This window comes from Ovis aries, chromosome 8 (assembly GCF_016772045.2).
Source record: "Ovis aries strain OAR_USU_Benz2616 breed Rambouillet chromosome 8, ARS-UI_Ramb_v3.0, whole genome shotgun sequence".
Lineage (NCBI taxonomy): Eukaryota > Metazoa > Chordata > Mammalia > Artiodactyla > Bovidae > Ovis > Ovis aries.
In genome coordinates, this window is record NC_056061.1 from 26,048,824 (window position 1) to 26,071,751 (window position 22,928).

Consider the following 22,928-nt stretch of genomic DNA (forward strand, 5'->3'; position numbering starts at 1 on the left):
CAAATTTAGAAAGAATCCAGCATTTATAATAATAATGCGCCAAAGCTCCATAGATCAAGGCTGACTTCTGTGTGCAAATGTCATTTCCTGGCTCCATCGGGGCTCCAAACTCCCAGCTCCTGGGACCACAAGCCCTCTGAGCAGCTCTGGAGAATGGGAAGAGGCTCTTTTAATGTGTTTAAACTAGAGCAAGAGGGGAAGCTGTGATGGAAATTTCTATTCTAAACCAGAGCCAAGGCTTAAATCATGTATTTGAATCAGAGCAAGATAACAGTTGAAGAAAAATCTCACCAACTCTTAAATTAATGAAATAACTGGACTGTAAGAACTGTTTAAAGAAATGCAATTTTAATAATACTAATTACTCATGGTAACTCAAAGAAAGAAAAAGTAACCCAGTAAAGATCCTGTTTTCCTAAATCAAGCTGAATAATTTATATGGAGTATGTTATTTACTTGTAAGTGAATTGGGCTTCCAGTGTATTAAAACGTGATTCATTCATCTGCTCAGAAGGGTCCTTTTGCTATCTTGAGTCTACACCAGCCTGTCTGGGCACAACATGTGAGTTACTACATTGTGTCCTTGTCATCTCCTGTGGTGGGGAAAGTGACCCTAGATGGCCTCGAAAAGAGAAAAGGATTTTATCTTTCTCAGCTTCTCGAGTAACTGAAAACCTTTGTGAGATTAATAGAGTCGTTCAAGAGAAAATCGTGAATTCCTAATACATGACTTTAGAATGATCTGATAGTTGGATTGTAATCAGTGCTAAACTATTTAGGTGCCAAAACCAAAATGAGATAGTTAATGCTCGATTTGAAATGGAAAGAACTTGATCACCTGGGTAAGGCTGGGCTTGTCACAACTTGGAGCAAAGTATATTGGTTTCCTGTCCCAGATGACATTTCCATGTACCTGAAAATTGATAGTATCGACTTTTTTTTTTTTCTAAATTCAAATCAATTAGAACTAACTCAATGAAGGTTATTTTACAGTAAAAAATAAATAAGCCTCTGCTGCAAGTACTTAATATTTTCCTTACTGTTTGGGAGATATCCCAGGTGTGTGTGTGGTGGGAAGCACAGAGAAAGAGAAGAAAGCCTGGAAGTGATATGTACTGTTATTTTCTATAATGAAATGTCTCCATCTAGTGGAAGTTCAGAGCGGTAAATGTCACCGCATTAAAATGATAATGGCTCCAAAGCAGTCCTTAAACACGTGCAGTGTGCAAAGAAAAAAATAAACTTCCACATATGTTCTTAGAGGATGTCCTTACAACTGCAGGCATTTCCCTTGACAGATGTAGAAATGAAACCAATACAAACTGTTACAATGTTAACATTTGTAATGTCATAATTTGAACCTGAAAGGCAGAGGGACAAGCTCGGGGAGCTGCGTAGGGTAGATTCCACACAGCCAGCACCAGTCTGGTTCTTAAGTTGGGTGGTGGGTTCACAGGGGTTCACGGGTTCACAGGTGTACCTGTAGTCTTTGGGATGCATAAGTTACTCCTTGAACTAAATTTAAAATTATTAATAAAGGAATTTCTGGGTGCAACTATCTCCCTCTTTTGATCGCTTTGTTTAAATTTAATAGAGTAATGAAAGACTGAAACACTAATTCGAACATCAGTTTTTTAAAGGCTTTGCCAGCACCCTGTTTGCTTGTGAGCCTTTCTGTGTGGCTTGTGCCACCTGACACTTCCCACAGCTGCACCTGTAGCACCGATGGGCTTGTCACCGTCTGTCTGTCGTGTGAAATCCTGTCTGGAGTGGCTGCTCATCATCACCTTGCTCAGGGTCAGGCTTTAGAGGTTGGGTCACAGAGTGAGGCTTGCGTTTAACATGGAGGCTGGTCGTCCTCCACCTAATTGCATCCATCTGGGGAGGATCCTGACCAGGGTCCGGAGCCAACATTTCTCTTCCCTGTCGGAGGGCTTTGACACACAGGTCAGTGAAAAAGTTATTTCAAACAAACAAAAAAACCAGCCTGGAATTGCCCTTGCTTCCTCCAAGGACCAAAAAAGGCAAGAGAGAAGGTGCTAGGCATCTGGTGATCAAAAGTCTGGGAGGCCTCCATCTGCTCAGGGGCAGTTGGGTCCTCCCTTGCTCCTCCTGCTCTTGACCACAGTCTCGTGGAGGCCTCTGTGACACCGTCCGTGTCAGAGCTACAGCCCCACATACACACTGACCTTTGTTGATGGAGGCGGAGGCGCACACTCTGCTCCGCCCGTGCTCTCTGTCACGTGCAGCTGTGTGAGTCTGATCGTATGAACTCTGACCTTTCCATCTATTCATTTGCCTCAAGCTGAGTCATGTTTCACGTCCCCCTTTCCGTCCGTCTGCCCACAGCACGGAGCGCCCGACAGATGAGGCCATGCTGTGGCTGAGACACCGGGCTGAAGTGCTGAGACTAAGACTCTCAGCCTCTTAGCGAGGTCTTTTCCTCCCCCTGCACTTGCGCCCACACAGCTGCACCCACCCTTCCTCCCCTGCCCCCCAGACTCGGGCCAGTGCTGTCAATACCTGATGAAATAACCTCAGAGTGAAAATGTTATAACCCACTGTAAGCTTTATTCTTCTACCCATTTTCTTGAAAGCAAACAAGGCAGATATTCAGAGGGCCTGCATCCTTTATTGGGCCTCCTGACAGGCCACCTTTCTGAAATCATATATAACTATGAAGGGCTTCCCAGGTGATACACTGGTAAAGAATTCACCTGCCAATTCAGGAGACTCAAGAGATACAGGTTCGAGCCCTGGGTCAGGAAGATCCCCTGAAGTAGAAAATGGCAAGCCACTCCAGTACTCTTGCCTGGAGAATCCCATGGACAGAGGAGCCTGGCGGGCTACAGCCCACGGGGTCACAAAGAGTCAGACATCACTGAGCGACTAAACACACAGACACACACATGCAACTACAGTGTCTGCCTGCTGTCTGTCTGTCCCCTTCTCCCTTTTTCCTTTCTTTCTTTCAAATCATTTACTAGCTGACAAAATAACGTTAAAGCCAGTGGCCTGCATAGAGGTACCAGGATGCTGGGGATGAAGTAGAGACTGTTAGCCAAATTAGCACAATCAGTGCATCCTGTATTTTCTCCCAGCTTCATTGAGATATAATTGGAAATATGACATTGTATAAGTTTAAGGTGTGCAATGTGATGGGTTGACAGATGTATGTTGTGAAATGTTTACTACAAGAAGGTTGGTTAACACATCCCTCACTTCACATAATTATGATTTTGTTGTTGGTACAATGTTTTCCTTAAGTGGGCAGTGATTGAGTTCCCTTCCCCTCCAAGTTGGAGACACTTACCAAGCCAAAGGGACTTAGTGGGCGGTGCTAGTGGCAAAAAAAAAAAAAAAGACCTGCCTGCCAGCGCAGGAGACATAAGCCACAGAGGTTCGATCCCTGCATCAGGAAGATCCCCTGGAGTAGGAAATGGCAACCCACTCCAGCATTCTTGCCTGGAGAGTCCCATGGAGCCTGGTAGGCTACAGTCCATAGGGTTGCAAAGAGTCGGACACAACTGAAATAACTTAGCACGCACCAAGCCAAATGCCCTCTTCCCCATCAGTGCTCCCTTGTGAAGGGTCATACATTCTGAATTCATAAACAAAGCGAGAGGTGACAGACAAAGCTGGACTCCTCTCCCAGCTAATGTGGATTGCATGCATTTGATCCTCGCAGAAAGCTGTGTGGGAGTTGTTTGGAAAAATCAGGTAGTAGAATGACTAGAAGGTGGTCATGTGCTCCTACTACACCGAGTCTGTGACTGCAGAACACTGAACTTGTGGACATATTCACTTCCTTTTCTCTTTTTTTTTTCCTCCAGGGAAGGAGATTGGTGGGAAGCGCGCTCCTTGACAACTGGAGAGACGGGTTACATTCCCAGCAATTATGTGGCTCCAGTTGACTCCATCCAGGCAGAAGAGTACGTTTTGCTGTTTTCTCTTAACTACTTGCTTTTCCAAGTTAGTTGCCCTGATAAATTCATTAACCTTGTGCAAGAGGAAGAAGCAGTTCCCTGGAGCCATTAAGCGGGGAGCGGATGTGGCGGTGCTGTGACCTTCAGGCCCTATGCCGTGGTTTTTGCCCCATTGCGTAATGCTTGTACCCTGATTAACTTAATGTTTTTCTTAAAGCCTGCTCACTTTTTTTTTTTTTTTTCCCTGCTCACGTTTTAAAAACATTTATTTCGAGAAGAAACTTTATAGTAGCACCTCAAATGAAAACCCAGTATTACTTGCCATATATAGAAATAACCGTAAGAACGTGATGAAATTCTAGAGCCTGCATTACTGGCCACTCCAGGATCTAAGCCTGCAGTCTGCTGAAGAAAAGAGGGGAGGGGAAGGAAGAAAGGAGGGATGGAGACAGAGAGAAAGGGAGGTGTAAGTAATTGTTCAAGATCAATTGGAGATTTTTCTCCTCAGCGTACACGGGTGTTAAAGGGGTGCTGGAAAGGCATACCGTTCACACCCCAGGTAGGAATAACTCACGTGCAGTGTGTTCTGCCGCTCAGCAAGCCCCGTGGTCATGCGCTTCAAATGGCCCTTTGCTTTGACATGGAGTCTCAGGTGGCTTCTTTCTTAGCAAATTGTGACTAGCAGTTAGTGCAAGGGGTTCACTGATAGCGGTTTCAGAAGATGGTCGATGGGCTGAGGGAATATCCCAGAAGGAGTGACCCTAGTTCCTCCCCCTGGCCTGTGGGGATTCATGGGCATTTCCAAAGCTGAGAGCTGTGAGGATGGCTCGTGTGGCGGCCCTCCCCTCTGAACTGAGGGCGAGGGAGGTGGATCAGGATCTCCCGAACGCGGGAGCCGGGCCTTGCCCCACCGCCCACCACACTGCCCCGATACCTAGGGGACCCGCCTCTGCTGCCGGAGGCAGTTCTGACTTTCCAGCAAGGTTGCTGAGAAGAGTCGGCCCCGGAGTCCACGCTTTGGCTCTGATGTTTAACATGCCTGGCGCTTATGTCAGCACTGCAGGGACAGCTAGACTCCCCTGTGGGATGTCTTGCTTGTCTTTAATTCCCCTGTATCTCCTCTAGGAAGATCTGTTCTGTTTTCCACTGTTGAAGACTCAGTGACTCTGAGCTCCTTTTTGCTCTCAGTGAGTGTTTCATCATCAGTGAATAAAGGAATCTGCCCTGAATCATTATTTTAGGGCAGGTTTGCAAACATCTCTGTGTTCTTTCAGAATAAAAGATGCCACCAAAATATACCATTACTTTGACTGAACTGGGAACCTACCCAATATACGTTTAAGTTATGTTTGTAACAGTTCTTTAAAGAAGAAAATAACATTTAAAAAATAATACCCATGGTTTCACATGTGCGGTTTATTACCATTATCTTAAAATACGATTGCCTTAGTACACTCTATTGTTCTAATGGTTCCCTTTTCACCATTGTTCATGTTTACACTGCATTTTAATTGGGTTATTGATACAAATCTGGAAAATCATTTCCCACAAATCATTGGTGTAGTTCCTTTTATAGCCCCTAGCACAAGGTTAGGATTGTTGCAGTCTTGTGCCTTTAAAAGTCACAAAGGAGCTGGCATGCAGTGTGTCTTTTCTTATCTTCAGGGAAGCTCGCTCATTCACAAAAGAACTTGACAGTGAACACATAATAGCTGTGTTCATGTATAATGAATTGAAACTTCATTTTAGAAACTGGATCCTTTCACAGTCAAACATTCTAAAAATTGTCCCTGTGCACAGATTCCAATGGAGTGCCACCAAGTTCTCTCTGGGGGCTCTAGAAGCACCTGCTGCTCACCCAGCATCTAGTGCGGAAACATTACCCAATTGTCAGGCTGGGCTTACGGCTGGAGAGTATGGGGGGAGGTGCAAGATGAAGAAGGCAGGCCAGGAGGCGACTTGATGCAACGCTTCCTGAAGTGGCACAGGAGTGATATTACAGGGAGAGGAGGAACACGTCTGTGACGCCGAGCCGTTTTTAAGGCTGAGCTGGTTGACTGTGCACAGTAACGTGGGCCTGCCGCTGTGCCAGAGGTCACGTGTGGCAGGTCACAGCACCACCACTCAGCAGATGCCTCTTACCAGGTCCTTCCTGCTGCTGAGCAGGAAGACAAGAGTCACAGGCATCCAGGGACAGCAGTCGTCTCAAATTAGGGATAGTCTTGACCTCTTTCTTTCAGAGTTCCTATAGGTAGGAAGCTACTGAAAATACTGTTTAGCCATTCCAATGGGCTTTTTTTTTAATGCTTGATTAATGATCTTTATGTACACTAAGACTGTATTTTGTTATTTGCCAAGGGTTGTAATAATGCTCAAAAATCCAGGGTCTTGTAGAAGCTCATGGGCAGGGTGTCCTGCAGCTGCCATTTCAAAACAAGGTCTGGGGTTTTTCCTTTTTGTTCATGCAGGCGATACTTGCAACACAAACCCACCGGTTTCCCATCATCTCTGGAAGGAAGGAAAATAACCTGCAATTCAAATCTGATTGTTTTTCAGGCGTGAAAGGGGTGGATTAGGGATGGAATCAGGAATAGATTGAAAGGGAGCTAGATGAAGCTAGGAAAAACACACAGGGGAGGCTAAGGAGGGACTTGGAGGTGACGAGGAAGCACGGGCACTGTTCCACTTCGGCAAATGATCGGTAGACAATGTCTCCTTCCCTTGATCTCATTTACAGGTGGTACTTTGGAAAACTCGGCCGGAAAGATGCTGAGCGACAGCTTTTGTCCTTTGGAAACCCACGGGGTACCTTTCTTATCCGTGAGAGTGAAACCACCAAAGGTAAGATAACGAGTTGAAGGCGTTGGCTTGTCATTCAAATCTGTGGATTAGTCAGAGGGGATGAAAGGCTTATCTCTAATGTACAAGGATTTTTAAATGGCACATATCCTCTCTGCCTCGCTAGCAGAGTCCTATTTTCAGTTTCCCCTCCAGGCTCTAGAACTGCAGACAGTTCGGAAAGGACTACAGAGGCTGGAAACCAAGGCCTTCCTCCCGAAACAGGGGCTGGGCTGCTTCTCCCCTCCAGGCACACAGGATCACAGGACGTTCAGAAGTCCTTTAGAATTAGGATTTTCTGAAACTCTTAGTTCCTCAGGCGCCCATCACACAGGTTGTTTTGTTTTGTTTTGTTTTGTTCATTTCTTTTTTTCCCACAATCGAGGACTTCTCTTCCTCCATTTGCTTCTCATTATTTAACAACTCATTAGAGGAGCTAGGCCAAGGAAACAGCAGTGGCCTTCTAGCTTGAACAACCAGACTACTGGTTATCTGCTCCTGTGAAAAGTGTTGTGAAGCAAGAATTGGAAGCTCCGTTCTAGAGAAACAGCCCTTAGATTTCTTTCAGTACACACCACCCCTGACTTGGTGATGCTCCGTGGATAACCCAGACTAGGACAGCAGTCTCGGCCGTGAGCATCTGTGCTTCCTTTATCTTGCCCTGGGGGAGCTGGGTCTACGCCGAGTTCACCAGTACAAGTATACTGAATAGACTTCTCATAGAAAAAAAAAATCCAGGGAGCTTTCATTCTCAACGGTAGAATCATTTTATTACTAATGTCTTCTGACATTAGCAGGAAAAAATTATTTTCTTCCTATGTTGCTGAATGGATGTGTGTGTGTGGTGTGTATGTCTCCTCTTAATAATTATCAATCAGAATACTCTTAAGTAAATGAGTCCCCCAAAAAGAAATTGGCATTCAAAATGATTGGAGCTGCTGATGCTTTGCACGTCTCCCAGGTGCCTATTCACTTTCTATCCGTGACTGGGATGATATGAAAGGAGACCATGTCAAACATTATAAAATTCGAAAACTTGACAACGGTGGATACTATATTACCACCCGGGCCCAATTTGAAACCCTTCAGCAGCTTGTACAACATTACTCAGGTAAGGTGAATTCTAACTGGCTACTAACCATTTGGATGCTGGAGGGAGGGAGTGAAGAAAGAGTGGGAAAAGGGAAAGTGGTACAGCAAATATATCGAAAGGCACTAGGAAAATAGTCTTCCTTGCTAGGCTCTCAAGATGAGGCTTGGCCGAATAGGTTCTCACTATTTTTACCTTCGCAGTTATTGTTAGTTCCATATGTTTGTCAAAATACAGACCATTCTCGTTCCCCAACTAGAAAGCAATAGGTTAAATTCTAAAAGCTGTTTGTTTTTTCGTCTTCGTCTTTAAATCCTTGGAAGTTATCGCTTCCTGCTCCCCTGCAGTATATATAGTTTGGAAGCTGTGAAAGGAAGAAGGTGCTGTCTCTGGGGGAACTCCATCCATGGGGCCTTCTAGAGGGGTGGGGGGTGTTCCTACCATCACTTCCCTCTCAGCAGGAAGGGCTGCGCACGCATACACTAGATGACTTTCGCCATCCATTTCTCATTTCTACTTGCCCACCAATGCTTCCGTTCACTAACTAGACTTAGATGTATATGACCCACAGCTCCTAGAGATGTTACAGCTATTGTATTAAATTAAACTTTTAAGTAGTAGATCAATCTCTGTCCTAACACCCAGACATCACCATCAGTCTGTTGTTCCTAGAAACATATAATTATTAGGTGTTTAGGTGTGTGATTTGTACATTTTATTAAAGAGGGTGATTGTACATGCAGTTGTTAAAATGATTGCTTTCTTTCCTAGATTAGCAAGTCAGCCCCACTATATCAATATATACACACCAGTGGATAGACATATGCATGTCCAGATAGAGGTCTATAACCCAATAGTTTTTATGTGACCCATATGTACATTTTTTGTTATTCTTTAGGATAATGACAAGACTCCAAAATACTACATGGCTTGACTTCCACTATTGCCCTATGCTCATTCATTTAAAAATATGTGTGTATAATTGTTTAGCACCAAAAAAGGCAGTTTCTTGAAAATGGCACTAAGAAATATCTGTCTATTGATCCTGGGCACTAAAAAGCAAATGAAAAAACATTAACAACACTTGCCAAGCTTGTTGATTAGGGGAGGGGGTCACTTTCATTGGTGTGGATTCTAATGAAATACTTAGGAGAAATGAAGCAAAATATCTCCCTGAGATTAAAGGACGTGCTCAAAATACCCGCATGTGGTAAGGATCTCTCAAATGCCTAAATATATTTCATTACAGCCAGACGTCAGCTGGATCCCCAGGGCTTGGATCGTTTGAAAATATTGTGTTGGAAAGGGCACCTTAATAACATCATAAAGCTGGAAGGAGAGAAGGGATGTGAGGAGCAATAGACACTTTTTAATCTCAAAAAAAAAAAAATCCATCTCGAGACAGATTTGTTTTTATATTGGCTTCTCCCCTTGCCTCTTTCTCTCCCTCACACAATCAAATGCCTTTGAAATATTGACACATAAATAATTTCCTGCCTAAATGTCTGAGAACCTGATTCTGTCAAAAAGAAAGGAATAAAAAGGAACTTGCAGCTGGTTCCCGGAGCAAAGGCGGCAGCACTGCATTCTGTGTCCCTGGAGCAGAGGGGCCTCCGTTGGGGCGTGGCCAGCTCAGGCCAGGCTCTCTGCAGCTTTCGTCACTGCCTGAGTCCCTGTCCATTGTCAGCGTTCTCACCTGACCAATGTTTAGCTTGGCATTTAGACAGTTTCCCCTTAGCACTGCTGCAGTCTAAAAGACTTTAAAGAGAGAGAGAAGAAAAGGGGAAAATCCTCCAAATAACCTATAAGTGATAATGACTTTTTTCCTTCCTCTTTTTCATAGGAAATAGAGTTCTCTCACATCCTTGAGTTTCTGCAAATTTTAGTTCCCATTCTTTCTCCTTTCAAGCCAGACTCCTAAATTATACATCGGAGACTGTTATAAAGATTTTTTTTTTAATGGAAGATTTCAAAGAAGCAAGAGTAGCTGACTGGCAGAATAGAGTCAGTTCAAATTGTCAGAGAAATCACTAGAGAAATAGGACCTCTTTTTTCCCTCGCCAGGTGTAATCTCCAGCCTTACTAGTTTATAATAGTCTGACATTCTGTATGAGAACCCTGTACCGAAGCTACAATTTTAAGTATATTCATAGCAAAGAGAGTCCCCACGCCCTTGATATGAGACAGCAGCAAAAGACAGTTGTGCTGACGTTCTGTGGTTCAAATGTACCTTTTGAAATCAGTCGAGGTTATCTGCAGAGTTTCAGAAGACATGTTATTAGCACGCTGGGCTGAAAACATTTTTCTTATTTCGTAAGCGCAGACACCAAAGCAGCCTGAACCTGTATCTGTGTATAGACTATACTAGACCTGGGTGTACGCAGTCATCGAAATCCAAAACGTCTTCTGTTCTGCCTCCAGCGAGCACATTTCAGTGTGTGGTGTCTAATCTTCCAACACGTGTGTAGTTCTCTGCTGACACAGCACTGTTCTGAGTAACACTGTGCGCTGGCTGGGTTTGTGCCCCTGTAAGTGTTGTTTCACGTGTTTGCTTTTCTCTTCCTCTCCCGCCGCTGTCCTCGCTCCATCAGAGAGAGCCGCAGGCCTCTGTTGCCGCCTAGTAGTTCCCTGTCACAAAGGGATGCCACGGCTTACCGATCTGTCTGTCAAAACCAAAGATGTCTGGGAAATCCCTCGAGAATCCCTGCAGTTGATCAAGAGACTGGGAAATGGGCAGTTTGGGGAAGTATGGATGGGTATGCCAAGCCTCAATTACTCTATTACTAGCTTTCTCGTTTGGGGAAGTCCCAAACATCAAAGATGGAAGGTGAAAATAAAGACTTTTTGGCCAGGAAGAGAGTATGAATTACGAATAATTTGGATTTTGATTTCAGAATTCTGGTTAAGATTGGCAGATGGCTCAAATGATACTACTATATGAGCCTCAATTCATACACCAGGAAATGGTACAAGGAATATTCTAGCTTGCACCAAATGCCTTCATTTCCAACTGCAAATGCTGGCAGAATGAACAGTGTCGCCCTAAAGGGCCCGTCACCTCCCATCTTTTCTAGTGCATGCATGATTATGGATTATAAGGACTGTGTTTTCTTTATTAATTCCCTTTCCTGTAGAGAAAGCTGATGGTTTGTGTTTTAACTTAACTGTGATTGCATCGAGTTGTACCCCACAAACTTCTGGATTGTCTAAAGATGCTTGGGAAGTTGCACGTGATTCCCTGAATCTGGAGAAGAAGCTGGGTCAGGGGTGTTTCGCTGAAGTGTGGCTTGGTAAGGCAGAGGGCACATTTCGTTTTGGCTGCATCTCAAAGCCAGCTAAAAGGCGATTTTAAGCAAACACACACACACAGCTGGTGGGACCAAGATGCTTGACCTGGATGGCTAGATGGCTACAGGCCATTCAGGTTATTCCCTTCCATCCTGCTTCATGTGGTTAATTAAGGCACACAGAACAGAAAACCAGTACAGTAAGAATGATGTTTCCTCTTCCTAAGACGTGGGAAGGTAAGATTCTACAGATGGGCTAATGTAGGAAAAGACCATGGGCTTTTTTCCTCAGTAGCCTGGATTTGAATCTTTTCCAGCTGATTAACCATGGGCATGGGGCTTGTTTCATCTCTTTGAACCTCAGTTACCTCATCTGTAAAACTGAAATAATACCTACTTCATAGGATTACCTTGAGGGTGATATGGCATAGTATATCTCCACGGCAAACAGCAGGTACTCAGTAGACACGAGTTCTTGTCTCTTAATTTGGTTCTCTTTGGCCAGGCCAACTTCTCTGGCCTTCCCTACTGCTTTAAAACACCCAGAAACATCTGTCAATAAGGCCATGCTGCTGCTTATGGAATCCCGCTTCTTACTTTCCTAGATGCAATTGAAAGCAACATTACTTAAAAGCAAAAGCATAGGTTGGTACCTATGTGATTTGTGTGGGTGTAGGTACTTAGGTGTGATCTGCATTAAAAGGTTCAATGCAGTTAAAGCACTTAGAATGGGACTTGACAACTAGTAAGTACTACATATAGGGAGAGGGAGAGAGAGACACCCTCCCTCAGATATACACGTGGATGAGTATGTATATGCCATTATAGTAAGTATTATCATTATTAATAGAATCGCTTTCCGAGTCGACTTATCGTGTCTGTCTCTATCTGGACTCTAACTCTCGTGTTGTATTTATATGGCCTTACACTCCCTTATCCACCCAATTTATAATTAGATTTGTGAGTCCTAAGGATTTCAATACAGTCATTCACGAAATCAGGAAAAATTAAACTCTGTACAAAAATTTATTTTCAAACATTATAGTTACCAGTTTTAAATCATCACACATGCTGTTATGTTTTCCCCTGGATGTGAAACATCATGTTGACGTAGTTCAGGATCAGGATGGAAGGTTATCTAGGTAACCAGGTGATATTAGACAGGATGATCTCACTGTTAAAATTTCAGGGATGCTAAAACACTCACACAGACCACTTGCTAGTTGTCAGATTTCCCATTTATGTTTAGTGGTCAGTTTTCTATAAGATTTCAATGAACTCTTTTTTAAGGCACTTATCCTTTGATAATTTACATTTTTATGGGTTGCATGTTGTGAGTATATGAACCATGTTTTTAACAGGGTGACAAGACTTGTTCCAATTTATAGAATCTTTTAGTTCTAGGATTAATTATATTAAGTGTAAAGTTAATTTAAACCAGCCTTCTTTTCCAAATAGAAAATGATATAATCTAACTTAGTAGATTTTTCAGTTTACCTTATAGTTTTAATTCAAAGTCATAGGACTAATAATGGATACACATAGGATTGAGTGGGTTTTTTTAAATTTTGGTGCTAAAAGAGACTGGGAAGATAATCCAGTTCCATTTCTATATTTTACAGATGAGGTAAATGATGAGGATCATAAACCAGGCTCGCCTCTGAAACTCCTAGATTATTTTACACATGTGAAGTTTTAAATATTTCTTTTCCCTCTTAGCTGCTGTTTAATTTTTCCAGTCTAATAGAAATCATTGTTCCTGTGGCTGACCATCAGTAAGCTTGAGGAATTTTCTTTTCGTGATTGAAGTATTGGCAAGTAGACCAAAAGCTTCTTGCCAGTACTTCTCAGCACGTTTAGCTCAGCTTCTCAAGGACTCAGTCAAGTAGCTCATCCCTGGCTGACAACTGAAAGTCTAGAGGTAATTTCCAAACTTCCTTAGTGTGGTGTCATATATTTTTAAATGGCACACCCCAGAAAATAGGACTTAATGTCCTTTCTTCCATGCTCATCCTCCTGTCTAAGGGACGGCTATTGGATGGCCGCTGAAGGCCAGTCCTGTTCTAACCCCTAGACGTTCATCCTTATAAAGAAGTATCCAGAAAGTACCAGTGATCTAATGTACTACATGCTAAGTAAATATAATTAACATCCTGTATATTATCTATGAAGATTGTTTAGGGGATAAATCCCAAGAATTCTCATCACAAGAAAAAAATTTATTTGTATTTAAGTTTGTATCTATCTGAGATGATGGATTTCACTAAACTTAACTGTAATAGTCACTCCATGATGTATGTAAATTAAATCATTATGCTTTACAACTTAAACTGATACAGTGGCATATATCAATCATATCTCAAAAACTACTAGAAGGAAAAAAATGAAGTATCCAGAGCTTTTGATACAAATTTGTGATCACGTGGCTGAACCAGAAAAGGAAAGTGATATATATCAAAATACGAAAAATTTTTAAAGACTTGTAAACCATGACATAGCCTATAAGTAAACACATTTTTTCCTGTTGAAAATACTTGACAGAGTCCTTGCATTTGATTGTCTTTGTTCAACAACAACAACTCTATTTAAAGTTTTCTTTAAACTTAAAATCTAACTTTATACAAATAACTACTCATTAAAAAGGTTTTTTTCCCATCCAAAGAGGATCTTTGGTTTGACTTACTATTATGGGGTGTCTGCAGGTACCTGGAATGGAAACACAAAAGTAGCCATAAAGACTCTTAAACCAGGCACAATGTCCCCTGAATCATTCCTTGAGGAGGCGCAGATCATGAAGAAGTTGAAGCATGACAAACTGGTCCAGCTATACGCCGTGGTGTCCGAAGAGCCCATCTACATCGTCACCGAGTACATGAATAAAGGTTGGACTGGGCCTCTCGGGCTCCCCCTCGCAGGGACCTGCAAGCTTGTCTCCGGGAGGGGAATGGAGCTCCCTGCCTGCTTTTTCCCTCCTTCCTCCATGAGTCAAGCATTCTTTGTCAGGAAGCACAAACTATGTACTCACTGGGGAAAACGTTGTACGAACAGACAGTGACCTTGAGTTTGACACCCAGATTCCTTTGCATGCTTTGCACATGTCAGGATTTCCAGCTCCTCTCCATAACTGAAGTAATTCATTTTTAGTATCGGAGTGATCAGTGCATACATGTGTCGTCGTGTCTGACTCTTTGCAACCCCATGGGCTTTTCCAGGCAAGAATACTGGAGTGGGTTGCCATTGATACAGAGGGCTATAAAAGTTTGCTGTTATCTGGAATGGCACAGCTTATGTTAAAAATTAATTTTTTTTTCAAACAAAGATATGAGGCTATACAGTTTTCAGGTATTCATCTCTCCTGCCTCATTCCCACCACCTTTGTCTGTCTTGAGTCCCCCACTCAAGATACCACAACCTTGACCGTGTTGGAAACCCTCATCAAGGGTGAGGTTTTTTTAATCACATCGGTTCAAAACTTGTTTTGCAGTAAAATTTTGTTTGAAAATGCCTTTTTGTGTACAAAAGCATAAAAGTAAGAAATTGTGTTATGAAAGGTTTTGTGGCATACACAGCTTAACCATCTTAATAATAAATTACTTTCTTACAAATTTTTTTTAAATTAGATATTTTTGCAAGGCTGAACAATTAACATCAGACACTGAGCTCTGGGTTAAGTTTAGCCTCCATCTTTTCAACACCTTTTTTTTTTCTTCGGCTCTCTTCTTAAACATCTGATGTAGAAAGACATACTTTTAAAGAGCACATTATATTCTCATTCTTTTTCTCTCTCTCTTTGTCTTTCTAATCAAAGCAATATTGTTGGGGATAAGACCACAGATCACTTTGTTTTGGAAAAATAGATGAACCAAACAAGAAACAGCCTTAAAAGGCAAAGCATTGTACATCAGATGACACCAGTACAATTTTTCCCTTTCCACGTACTTTCTATTAAAATATATTTGGAATTATTCCCTGGCAGATTGTTTGTCCTTTGTATTTGTTTATTTGGTAAATAACTTTGTGATTAAAGCATGAAAAAAAAATACCAGTGATCACATGAACCTCCAGCCTCTGCCCTTGATTGCTTCGGCCCCAGTGTTCATTCTGAGCTCCTCAGGCGGAGTCATCACACTGGCTCTGAAGCTCCAGCCTTTGGTTTCAGGTATCTTTCAAGGCCTGATTGGCCATGATCTAATGTGAGGAGCCACCTACCCCAACCCTGTATTCCTCAGATACCCTTTTCTTGATTTAAAAATCTGTCAATAAGCTGAGCCACTGATTGTACACTTTGCTATATGTCGGAATCACCTAATACAGGGGTCCCCAACCTTTGAGAGCTAATGTCTGATGATCTGAGGTGGAACTGATGTAATAATAATAGAAATAAAATACACAATAAATGGAATGTGCTTGAATCATCCCTAAAGCATCTGCCACCCCCAAGTCCGTGGAAAAATTGTCTTTAAAGAAGCTTGTCCCTGGTACCAAAAAGACTGGGAACCACTGATCTAATGGGCTTCTCAAAATAAAAGTTTCTGGGCCAAAACTCCCAAGCATCTGATTCTGTAGATGTGGGATGGGTTCTGAGAGTTTGTGTTTCCAACTGATTCCCCAGAGGTTGCCGTTCTTGCTGGTCCGGGACCACATATTGGGAACCACTCATCTGGGAGCTGTTTTCTCCACATCACTCTTGAGCGGGACTGTCGGGAGTGAGACTGAAGTGGTGCAGCCTTTAATCTCATTTAAGGCTGCTTCTTATGAAGTCCTGTTTCTTCTAGCTTCATCCCATTTTTGTTGTCCTTAGAACTGGAGTCACTACTGTTTACTTTTAAAAGGTAAAACTGCAGCCTCCAGTGCACAGGTTTTTTTCTGCCCAGTTTTCATGTGTGAACCTTGTTTTCACTGATAGCCTCATTTCCTCTGATTACCTCATTCCTTCTAATAAGAAAACCAAATACAGCCCTTCATTGGGAATTTTGACCTTTCAAAGGAAATCAAAATGACTTTATGTTTTCTTCACAGGAAGTTTACTCGATTTCTTAAAAGATGGAGAAGGAAGAGCTCTGAAATTACCAAACCTTGTGGATATGGCAGCACAGGTAGGCCCTCGATTCCTGCCTTAGGTTTACCAGCGAGTGAGTACCGTGGAGTCACGTGTAATGTGCATTTCCCCGGTCTACGCAGGTTGCCGCGGGAATGGCGTACATCGAGCGCATGAACTACATCCACAGAGACCTGCGGTCAGCAAACATTCTCGTGGGGAATGGACTAATTTGCAAGATCGCTGACTTCGGATTGGCCAGGTTGATCGAGGACAATGAGTACACGGCAAGACAAGGTGGGCGCTTGAATGAGGAAGGCTCGTGATCTTGCACATCCCTTCCCTCCTTTCCTCCAGAAAATATTCAGAATGTCATTCTTCAGCTGGGTTTTTCCTTCTTGATCTGGCAGGAATCTGACCGCACTGCAGATGGGAGACCGTAGTGGGTTCAGTTGACCCTCTGCCTTTCGAGGAGAGGGTGAGGAAGCCGCTCATCATTCCGTCAGAGTCTCAGCCAAAACAGAAGGCACTCTCACTGGAGAATTTAATAAAGGAGTTATTTGCGACAGCGCAGGCAGGGTTTAAGAAAACCAGCAGGGCGTGATGCGGCCTCCCAGAGCTTGTAACAGCTCCAGAACTAAGAGCGAGCAGCTGTGCGTGGAGACCACCACTGGCTGAGACAGGCCTCTGGGGGAGTCACGCCCAGGCTCACTCTTCAGCCCTCCTACAGGTCTCCTGCCAAGCCCAACTAGAGCCAGCAGTCAAAGGAGCCACTGACAGTCCAGATGGGCCCCGAGAAGGGAGAAGACAGGTAGAGAGGGGATCTAGAGGGCCAACAGGAGAGAACAAGAGTCACTCGAAAAGCTCTACTTCCTTGAATCATCCCCCTCCATTCCACCCTTCAGAAGATTTATAGAAATCAGCCTCCAGATAAAATACATCTCAAACCAACAGCCACTCCAGTGGGACAACTTTTCAGGTTCTTCTAGGGTACTAGCTAGGAGAGAAGGAATTCCCAGGGTTACTTCCTTTCTTCCAGAACTTTACACAGTGGTCAAAGGGTAAATGTGTGGAATTAAGTGTACAGTTTGCAATGGAACATAGGCTCTTCATGGTGAACATAACATGTCTGAAGGAAGAGGGGTCAGCTTCATTGTTGTTCTTAACCAAAACCCAGTCATTCTGAGCAAGGCTGAGCAATGACTGGAATAGGTTACAGGGCGGTGTTATCTACTGGAGGTTGTAATAGTTAGCTCTGCACTTCTTCTTTCTCGCCTTCTTTTCTAATTCTTTCATTTCTTGCCAGTTTTTCCCTCCTTTTATCCTTCTTGGCAGTCTCAAGCGATGAGGGGAAAAAATGCTAAACTAAGACCCTGCCACTACAGATACTGTCGGCCACTACAGATACTGTCGGCTAAATTACATGTCGGTCAGACAGCTCGGCTATTTGAATTTCCCCAACATGTGGCAGTTCTTGTCTTGGAGCCAAAGGCCGACACTTTGAGCATGCCCATTCATCACACACATGCACATGTGCATATGCACACACTTACACGCACACACACACAGTGCAGGGCCAGATGGTATGCCGTATCACTAATCAAAGGCACGTGGGCAGCTTTGATTGGCGCTGCAGTCCAGAGAGGACTCTGGGCACGATTTTAGTCAGGATGAGCTGAGAGGGTCTGAAGTGCCCCCGGGTCTGAGACCTGGCCCTAAATGAGAGAGTTTACCCCGAGGCAAACCTGTCAGATCCCAGCTCACAGACCCAGAAGGAGAGGCGAGCGGGTGAAGGTTGAGAGACATGAGTCTTTGGTTTAGGAAGGAGTGAGTCGCGTCAGCATGCTTCTGTGTGTGAGTGTTTTGGGGCTGGAGGGAGCAGTTCAGGATTTGTTTCTCCCATTCCCCCAGGCTCTGGACTGTCTGGAATTTGTCATTAGCACACTTGAGTCATCAATAAATGAGAACGTTGGCAGGGCCTGAAGCCCGAGCGTGCTGGCAGGGGTGCTGTTGACAGGGCTGGGTGTTTAGTTCATGGGGTGAGATGCCCAGGCTGTGCCCCTGGGTGATTGGCGTCTGGGGGAAGGCACGTCAGGAGCCCTCGCTGCAGTCCCCTCAAAGTGTGCTGCTGCTGTGGAGCAGGGCTGTGCGGCTGCCCTGAACCCCAGCCCTCCTGTCCTGCCTTCCTCCCGATTGTCTTTCTGGTGGTGTCCTCTCCAGCTCCATCACCTTCCCAGATGTTGTCCTGATGCCCTTCAGAGGGCCAGCTTCACACCCTTAATTTCCAAATAGAATATTCCACCCTTCCCTCTTCCAATTCTTTTTTCTTCTCTCTTCCCTTTTACAAGTATCTTCTGTGTGCTAAGTTGCTTCAGTCATGTCCAACTCTTTGCAACCCTATGGACTAGAGAATTAAACTGGGGAGGAAAAAACAAAGACTGAGGCCCTGGGACTGGCCAGGAGAATAAAAGAAATATTGCAACAGAGGACAAAGAAGGAGCAGGGGTGTTTATAGGAAACCTACCCAGTGCCAGGTCCAAGCGGGCAAATGTGAGGAGTGGAGTGGGAAAGATAGATACAGGCTCAGAGAGGCTGAGTAACAGACAAAGCCACACAGCTAGTCAAGGGGCAGAGTCAGCATTTGGATTCAGGCATGGCTGGTCCTGTTGCATCTACCCTTTTATGCTATGCTGACTGTCTCTCATCAGGACAGTGATTGAAAGAAGAGAAAAATTTAAAAATTGAGAGGATTAGTCATAAGCTCCTTTTCCCCTTTATTTTATAGAAGCACTTTTAAGAGGCAGCTTCTAAAGTGCATATGAGGGGAGTTGGAAGACCTTCATCTGCTAGCTCCAGGTCAGCCCAGCTGTTTACAGAACACCTCCAGGGGTCTGCCCTGTGCCCAGGCCGCTTTACGAGGCAGGAAGGGCCCAGTGTGTATCCACTGGCGTGCTCTGCAGATGGCATGCATGCTTCATGCTGAAGTTTCTGCAGGGAATTAGTCAGTGCTTCCAGACAGCTGCTCCGTGTGCCTGAAAATATTTATAAGCCCGGTTTTATGTTCCCCACAGGCCTCAGCCAGGCCGCATCTTGTTTATGGAAGTGTGGGCAGTGTTGAGAAGTGTGTGCCGATCACAGGTATTTTCAGACTGTGGGTAACTGTTGTTTCTCAACACAGTGGTGAGGTTCCCATCTAAGGGCTCGCTGAAATGTCTCTCCCTCCTCCTATCTGGTGGATGAGCTGGCATTTCCCCAGGCACCTGCAGAATGGGATTTGGGACCTGGGTTAAACAGCTGCTCCTGAGTTCCTTTGTCTTCCCCTCCCTGCCCCACTGGATTGTAAGCGGCAGCCCCGTATCAGGGAGAAGGTCAAGACCAGGCCCAGAGTTGGTGATGGTGGTCCTCTGCCAGTAGCATTCTGGAGGCAACTAGCAATCATTTGGTATCATTCATTTTCTTACCTCTGCATGTCCCCCAGTGACAGCAGTTAGGTCTTCTGTCCAATCTGGATCTCCAGGTAATGGCAACCGTCATTATTTGAGTGCCCTTCAAAGTGAAGGGGCTTTGATAGGAGCTCCTGAGCGAAAGAAGCCAAAGACTAAACCGGGGCAAGCTGCCAGCATGGAGTCAGATGAGATCTGAAACCCACCCCATCGCCCACCAGCTCTGGGGCCTTGGGCACATTACCTAACTTTTCCACACCTTTGCTTGCTTGTCTGTAAAGTGGAAACATATTTTCCCTGTTTTGTGCTTTTGTTTTTGCAAAGATTAAGTGAAACAGCACATGTAAATTGTTTAGCACAGTACCTGGCATGTAGCAACTGGTAAACAAAAAGGACTCTTGTTATTCTGTCTGGACAAGACTAAGTTCTTGAGGAATAAACAAATTCCAGATTGGCCAGAGACACGTGGAAAGGCCCAGCCACCATCCGGGAAAGGGAGAGAAGGATCAGAGCTAATTCCCTGTGGTCAGATATGAGTGGTCATGACGATGCAGTTGCCAGCAACAGGCGTGAGTGAGTCAGGAAGGTTTTCTTTTCCAAGAACAAGGGTGAGTTTGGTTTGGTTTGGGATTTGTTGAGCTTAAGGTAGTTGTGGCCGAGTTTGATGTCCAAGCCCAGAGAGGTCAGTGGGGGTGCCCTCACCCGGTCCCATGGCCACGGGTCCTCACCTCTGAGGACTCCTCCCCACATCACCACCCCTCAGCCAACCATGGCCTCTCACCCCCATGCTGCCTGCACCCTCCCTTGAGGTCTGATCACAGCCCCTCCTGCCACCAGTTCCCCAGAGGTCCCACACAGACAGACCATGCGAGAATTCTTGAAAAAAAGTTTCTTCCTGAGCTTTTAGGAAGCTCGGTGCTGACGAATACTGATTTAAACCTAACAAGCTCAGATAGACATAGCTTACGTATCAGAATGATTTGCTTTTGTGGACACATTTTTTTTATTGAGTCATAATATATGTACAATAAAATGAATAGGTCTGAAGTATACAACTCAGGGAATTTTTACATATGGGGATGCCCTTGAAATTACCCACAGATGAGGATAACAAACACTGCCAGCCCCCTAAAGACCTCCTCATCCCCTTCTAGACAGTCAGCACTCCCAAAAGTAGACCCTGTTTTACTTCTGCCGCCAGAGATTCCTTTTCCCTGTAACTGATCTTCATATAAACAAATCATTCAGTACCAGTCTTTTGTGTCTGGTTTCTTCTGCGTCATTGTGAGATTCATCCATGTTGCTGCGTAAAACAGTAGGTCCTTCCTTTTCTTTGCTGAGTCGTAGTCCATTTACAGATAGGTCCATGTATCCATTCTCCTGGTATTTCTAACTGGGAGACTTTATGAAAGTAGCTGCTGTGGTGGTGCTCATGTCCTCCTCTCTTCTGGGTATAGTTCTAGTAGTGGAATTGGTCTTAGGACAGACCTGTACTGCCCAGCAGGTTTTGTGGCCTTATCTTTAAAGATAGAATACATAGTCCCTGTGTTGTGTAGGGTTTTACTTCTCTTTAGGCCACTAAGGCAGCATGGTGAGGCTGTGGAAGCTGTGGCTGGCAGTCAGGAAGCCCGAGTTTGAACTAGCTATTTCTTACAAGGTTGGTGTGTCCCCAGGCAAATCAGTTAACCTTTCTGAGCCTCATTTTTTAGCATCCGTAAAATGGAGATAATAAAAATAATTACCTCACATAATTAGTGTGAGAATTAAATGGGCTCTCTATAAAAGCTGTTGGAGGGTTATGAAATATAAACCATTCTTGTAACCTGAACTTTTTGTGTGGATAATACATTTGCCTTGAAAGAGGTCTTTATTTACTTAACTAAAAATTCTTTTTAAGGAAAAAGCTAATAAGGAACAGTAAAGAATAATTATTCTTGTAAGAAAAATAATATATTTCATTTTTTTACAGCCAATTCCATTGGTCCGGGCAGGTGCCATTTGGTTTATCTGCATGCCCAAGGGCCCCTCTGCACACAGCTGAGAGTTGGTGGTCTACGCACCAGCCTCTCCAGCAGAGTTTTGTTTTTTCCCAGATTTGCCTTCTCTGTTGAGAACTGTCCCTACCTCCATTATTTTTGATCTTGTTAAGTCTGAACATCTGATGGACATTCTCAGCAGTGTCACTGAGGTTGTGCATGTGTGTGTGCGCGTACACACCCACATGCATGTGCAAATATGCGTTCCAGAGATGGCAGGGACTGGATTGGTTTAGCGTGTGACCCATGAAATCAAGTTATCCTGATGTGAGTATTAGCATCACTGCTGATGAGTTGTGAGGCCTTGGATGAGTTACTTAACCTCTCTGAGCCTTTATTTCCTCCTCTAAAAACAGGGATGATAATAGTTATCTATATCAGAGAATTGTTGTATGGCTTCCCTGAGAACATACAGAAAACACTTAGCGCAAAGCAGATGCTGAGCTGACAGTTGTATAATTTTAGTTACTAGTAGTAGCAATAGTAACATCACTACTGTTGATCCACTGGGGTGTTAATAGCGTTCTTTCTCCCTTTCTCCTTTCCCCGCCCAGCCCAGTCTCTCTCTCTCTCTCTCTCTCTCCCTCTCTCTCCCTCTCTCTCTCTCCCTCTCTCTCTCTCCCTCTCTCTCTCTCCCTCTCTCTCTCTCCCTCTCTCTTTCCCTACCCCCTCCATCAGGGTCTCCCGCAAAAAGGACCTGCCTATTTAACCCTTTCTTCTCCTGATTTGAATCATCACAAAGATGGGAACTTAGAGTTGCTCTGTGTTTTAGGTTTATTTGGGGTTTGCAGGTTTTCTGGGATTTTTCAAGGTCTAAGTTAATGACAGGATCATTGCTGAGAAAGCAAATGTCAAAGCCCTGTTTAATCTTTAGACCTTTGGAATGTATGGGAACAGGGGCATTTAGGACTTCGTATAAAACCTGCTGTAGGTTTAGGTTTATGTATTAAATAGAATAAAAATACGTCTATTCAAATGAGGGTTTAGGCTGAATAGATTATTATCTGGAGGAAAATTCCCATATAAATTAGACTGCAAAGAATTCATAATTGTTGCAGTTTTCATGTTAATTATTTCATGTTAAAAAATTGCTGCTGCATAAATTAACACATTCTTTCATGGAGAACATATTTTAGAAAGATTTGTTACTTTAATAACTCTTTGTGTATTAGAAATCCCAGATGCCTGTACTAATTAAATATAATCAGATTTTGGATTCAAAAAGCACAGTAGCCATTTAACACAAACAAGCAGGCAGCTAGGTTGACAA

The 22,928-nt window shown here is 43.8% G+C and overlaps 1 protein-coding gene across 12 annotated transcripts in view; it reads left to right on the top strand.

The window, feature by feature from the left end:
* FYN (FYN proto-oncogene, Src family tyrosine kinase) overlaps positions 1-22,928 on the top strand; it is a 216,006-nt gene that overhangs the window by 168,076 nt on the left and 25,002 nt on the right. For 9 of the 12 annotated variants that reach the window (XM_060419482.1, XM_060419479.1, XM_060419483.1 and 6 more), the window contains 7 exons: positions 3,834-3,932; positions 6,664-6,767; positions 7,726-7,875; positions 10,446-10,610; positions 13,844-14,023; positions 16,161-16,237; positions 16,323-16,476. In XM_060419482.1, the coding sequence (XP_060275465.1) occupies positions 3,834-3,932; positions 6,664-6,767; positions 7,726-7,875; positions 10,446-10,610; positions 13,844-14,023; positions 16,161-16,237; positions 16,323-16,476 (929 nt within the window). Of the gene's footprint in view, positions 1-3,833; positions 3,933-6,663; positions 6,768-7,725; positions 7,876-10,445; positions 10,611-10,988; positions 11,145-13,843; positions 14,024-16,160; positions 16,238-16,322; positions 16,477-22,928 lie in introns of all 12 variants that reach the window. The other 3 variants (XM_060419485.1, XM_027972359.3, XM_042253310.2) reach the window with 2 other exon arrangements.